This window comes from Marmota marmota, unplaced genomic scaffold, assembly GCF_001458135.2.
Source record: "Marmota marmota marmota unplaced genomic scaffold, marMar, whole genome shotgun sequence".
NCBI classification, from domain to species: Eukaryota; Metazoa; Chordata; class Mammalia; order Rodentia; family Sciuridae; genus Marmota; species Marmota marmota.
Genome location: NW_026000108.1, coordinates 18,797,267 through 18,800,709, shown reverse-complemented (window position 1 = coordinate 18,800,709; position 3,443 = coordinate 18,797,267). Strand labels below are relative to the sequence as shown.

The window sequence follows — 3,443 nt, the reverse complement described above, 5'->3', positions numbered from 1 at the left end:
TCTGCATCACTCTCACCAGCATGAACAATGAATCAGTAATTCCCCCAGGGAGAGTGCTGGAATAATTATGACTGGCCTGGTTTTGGAGTTCATGTACGGTGGGGATTTCTAAAGTATGTGAGGCATTAGTCTGAGGCAAACAGGATTAGATGTCCTGGGCTGAAGGAAGTTGTATTCAGCAGGGACTCCTGGAGATATAGGAAAGAAGAGTTACTCATGACATGAGGTGAAAACCCAAGCTTTACATTAGCTGGGATACATATTTGGATTGCAATTAGCCTCATTTAGGAGGCAAGTATTTGGATCATCATCCTATTAGGGTTGTTGAATTTAAATTTAGAAATACACAGGGTCTGATCAATACTCTAATAATTGGTTCCTTTTCAAGGAGAGAGGGACACTAGCAAAGTTACAGGTTGATTCGCTTAAGATCATTTGTCCATGTAATTGCAAGCGGAAACATCATTGGTTGTGATTCCCTAAGGTCTTGTTTAATGAGATTGGAATTGTTCAGAGATTTTTATCATGGGGATATGGTGATGGATGATACATTCAGCAGTCAGTAAGACTGAGGGAAGTGGCTATTGTTGGGGATAACCCAAGAATGTCATTAGAATGAGTATGTTCCAGACTAACAATTATCTGGAATAAAAGGGAAAGAGGCCATTATGGAAAGACAAAAGCTAGAGGTCCCCATATAAAATAAGTAAGCAGATTAAACAACAACGAGAGTTAGGCAGGGATCTTAGCCTAAAGCCTTGGGAAAAAACTGTCCTATTTGAGGTCATTGGCTTGTTCTGAAGGTCTTGGATTGGCTGACAGCTTCAGAAGACTGGCTGTTTCTGGAAGGTATCTGAGAATCCTCAGTTTGAAGCACCTTGTTGGATTTGCTTTTCAGTTGTACAGAATTCAAAATTGCTTTTTTAGTTCTGGAATGTGAGCCCAGAGATTGGCTCCTCAGGATTTCACTGTTGTATTCATTGTTAATTGTACAGATAAGGCTCCTTGCAATGAAGTTCAAGAATAGTTCCTCTTGGATATCTCTTCCAATAGATAACATTTCCTTGTTGGAGATCATGAAGAGGCTGTTTAGGAGGATGTGGGACTAACAGCATAGTGATTTTGGTGTTAGGACTGAGTATAGTACATGAATCTCTTGCAATATTGTGACTTGTCTATGTGCAGTAGGACTGAGTCTGCTATCAGAGGTGGAAACTCTAAATGTCTGGGCCTTCCAAGACTGGATCACCTGGCCATAAAGGTTATTGGAATGGGAATATGTTCGATCAAGGAGACTCAAATGGTTCACAAGGTTTTGTTAATCTAAATGTAAATATGCCATTGATTCTTTCAACCTCTCCAGAAGATTTTGGGTCGTAAGGATGGTGTACTTTTGGAAGAAGATTATAGATTCTTTATAATAATTTCACAATTGAGAAAAGGGTAATGACTTAACAGTGTTCACATAAAATGTGTGCCTCGGTCACTTTATATAAAAGTTGTTTTTCCTCAGGTTGGAAACATAAAATCAAGTAGCTTTTAGAAACTGTAAGGGATGTAGCTTTTTGGCAAGGAAGTGCCATGGGCCACCCTGAAAATAGATACACAGTAAATAAAATACATTTTAAAAATTGGTTTGATAGTGGTTAAAACAAACAAACTCTTTAGTCTTGTTCCAGGCCCTACCTCCCTTTTACAGATTTTCCAGGGATATACTGTTGACAGGTAACACATGACTTCAAAATAACCTTACTGTCTTTTTTAAAGTTTCACAACTAATGCTGATTTGCGATAGTAACCAATTGGTTTACACTACGATGAGTATTTCCATGAAGAAATGTAATTTCATGCAGAACAATCAGATTTCCCTATTCTTTCTTTTCAAAATCAGGGACTAGACACTGTCAAGGTAGAAGGACCCAGTGCAAGAAAGGTGCTCAACTTATGGGAAGGTGAAGAAGCAGAGAGAGACAGGAGAGGGCAGGGCCAGCAGGTAAGGTGAACCCTCCCTGCGCATAGGCCAGTCACCACCTCCTTCAGTTTTGCCCCACCTGCCTACAGTTACCACTTAGTCAGTCCATTCAAACCAGGACACAACTTGCTTATGAATGGAGTGTCCTCTGGAACTCTATGAAATAATCCCTTTGTTGTGTACTTGTGGTTAGTAGTTTTTGCTGATTTCTGTGGTGTAAATGCTCTCACCGTGTCTAATTTCAAGGCACCAACTTTTGAATGGGAGTTGAAAAAGATATGCAAAAGTGCACCATTATTATTGTGTTTCCATCACACAGATACAATGGATGAAAGTAATCTGAGAAGCATAGATAACAAATATAGTAACATAACTAGAAAGTGGTGAATTTTGAGTATTTTGCTTTTAATGTCATTCTGTGTAAGCTCATATAATTTAATTTTAGGAGTATCTATTTAAAGACTAGCTCACAAAAATACTGAACTTTTAACAAGCAGCTTTCACAATCAAGTGTGAAACAGTGTAAATGGGCTCTAGTACACTACTGAGTGAGGACAATGCCAGGGATTACTATAGGCTTACCTAAGATGAAGATGAGGAGGAAACTGAAGGCAGGGATCCTTTTTATTTATGTCTTCAGCACTTGTAGGTTATTCAAGAGCCAAAGTAGTTCATTGATTTTTCCCCCCTCCTATATTCTGGGCATTGTTTTAGGTACTAGGGGGAGAAGGAGCACTGCAGCAAAAGTCAAGGCTCTGCCTTAAGAGCATTTACATTTATTGAGGGGCTACGTAGACACATGTCTGTGTGTCCGGTGATGGGGAAACAAACGTTATGGCTAAAAGTTCTGTAGTGCCAAAGAACAGGAGTGGAGCATTGCCATTTCATATGGGGTGGTCAGGCAGCTGTGAATGTCTTGGAACCTGACAGCGTTCATAAGGTTGATTCTGCGCAGATTTTAATCAACCAACAAGGTTGGAATACAATGGAACGCATTTTTTTTTTTTTTATGATGCCCATGCAATTGCACTTCTGTATGCTCAGCAGTTCACCCAAGTGCAAAGTCCTTTCTAATGTTCTAGTCTTGGTCTCAGAAACACTGGGGTTTAACTAGACCAATCAGATGCTCGCAGTCCGAATTTTAACACTGACTCCTCCCATCTCCGCCTGAAGCCGGCTAAATGTGAGGACTCCCTTGCGCATGCTCAAATACTCCAAAATCCTGGAGTTCCGGCTACAGGTTTGCGCATGCGCACGAGGGGGCGTTGCTGGTCGCTCTCTGTTTTTGTCCCAAGGTCCTGCCGTACCGTCCAGGCGGCGAGTTGCATTCTGTTTCCGTCGGTGGCCGGTGTGTGGGGGAACTGTACTTCAGTCTACCCGTCTCCGACGCCAAGGGCGTCATGAACCGCGAGACCTTCGCGGCGGGCGAGCGGCTGGTGTCACCGGCTTACGTGCGGCAGGGCTGTGAGGC

The 3,443-nt window shown here is 41.7% G+C and overlaps 1 protein-coding gene across 1 annotated transcript in view; it reads left to right on the top strand.

The window, feature by feature from the left end:
* Positions 1-3,244: 3,244 nt before the first annotated feature.
* Sepsecs (Sep (O-phosphoserine) tRNA:Sec (selenocysteine) tRNA synthase) overlaps positions 3,245-3,443 on the top strand; it is a 38,873-nt gene continuing 38,674 nt past the window's right edge. The window contains exon 1 of the mRNA XM_015482002.2: positions 3,245-3,443. This exon is cut by the window's right edge and continues 2 nt beyond it. Within this exon, the coding sequence (XP_015337488.1) occupies positions 3,373-3,443 (71 nt within the window). The 5' untranslated portion in view covers positions 3,245-3,372.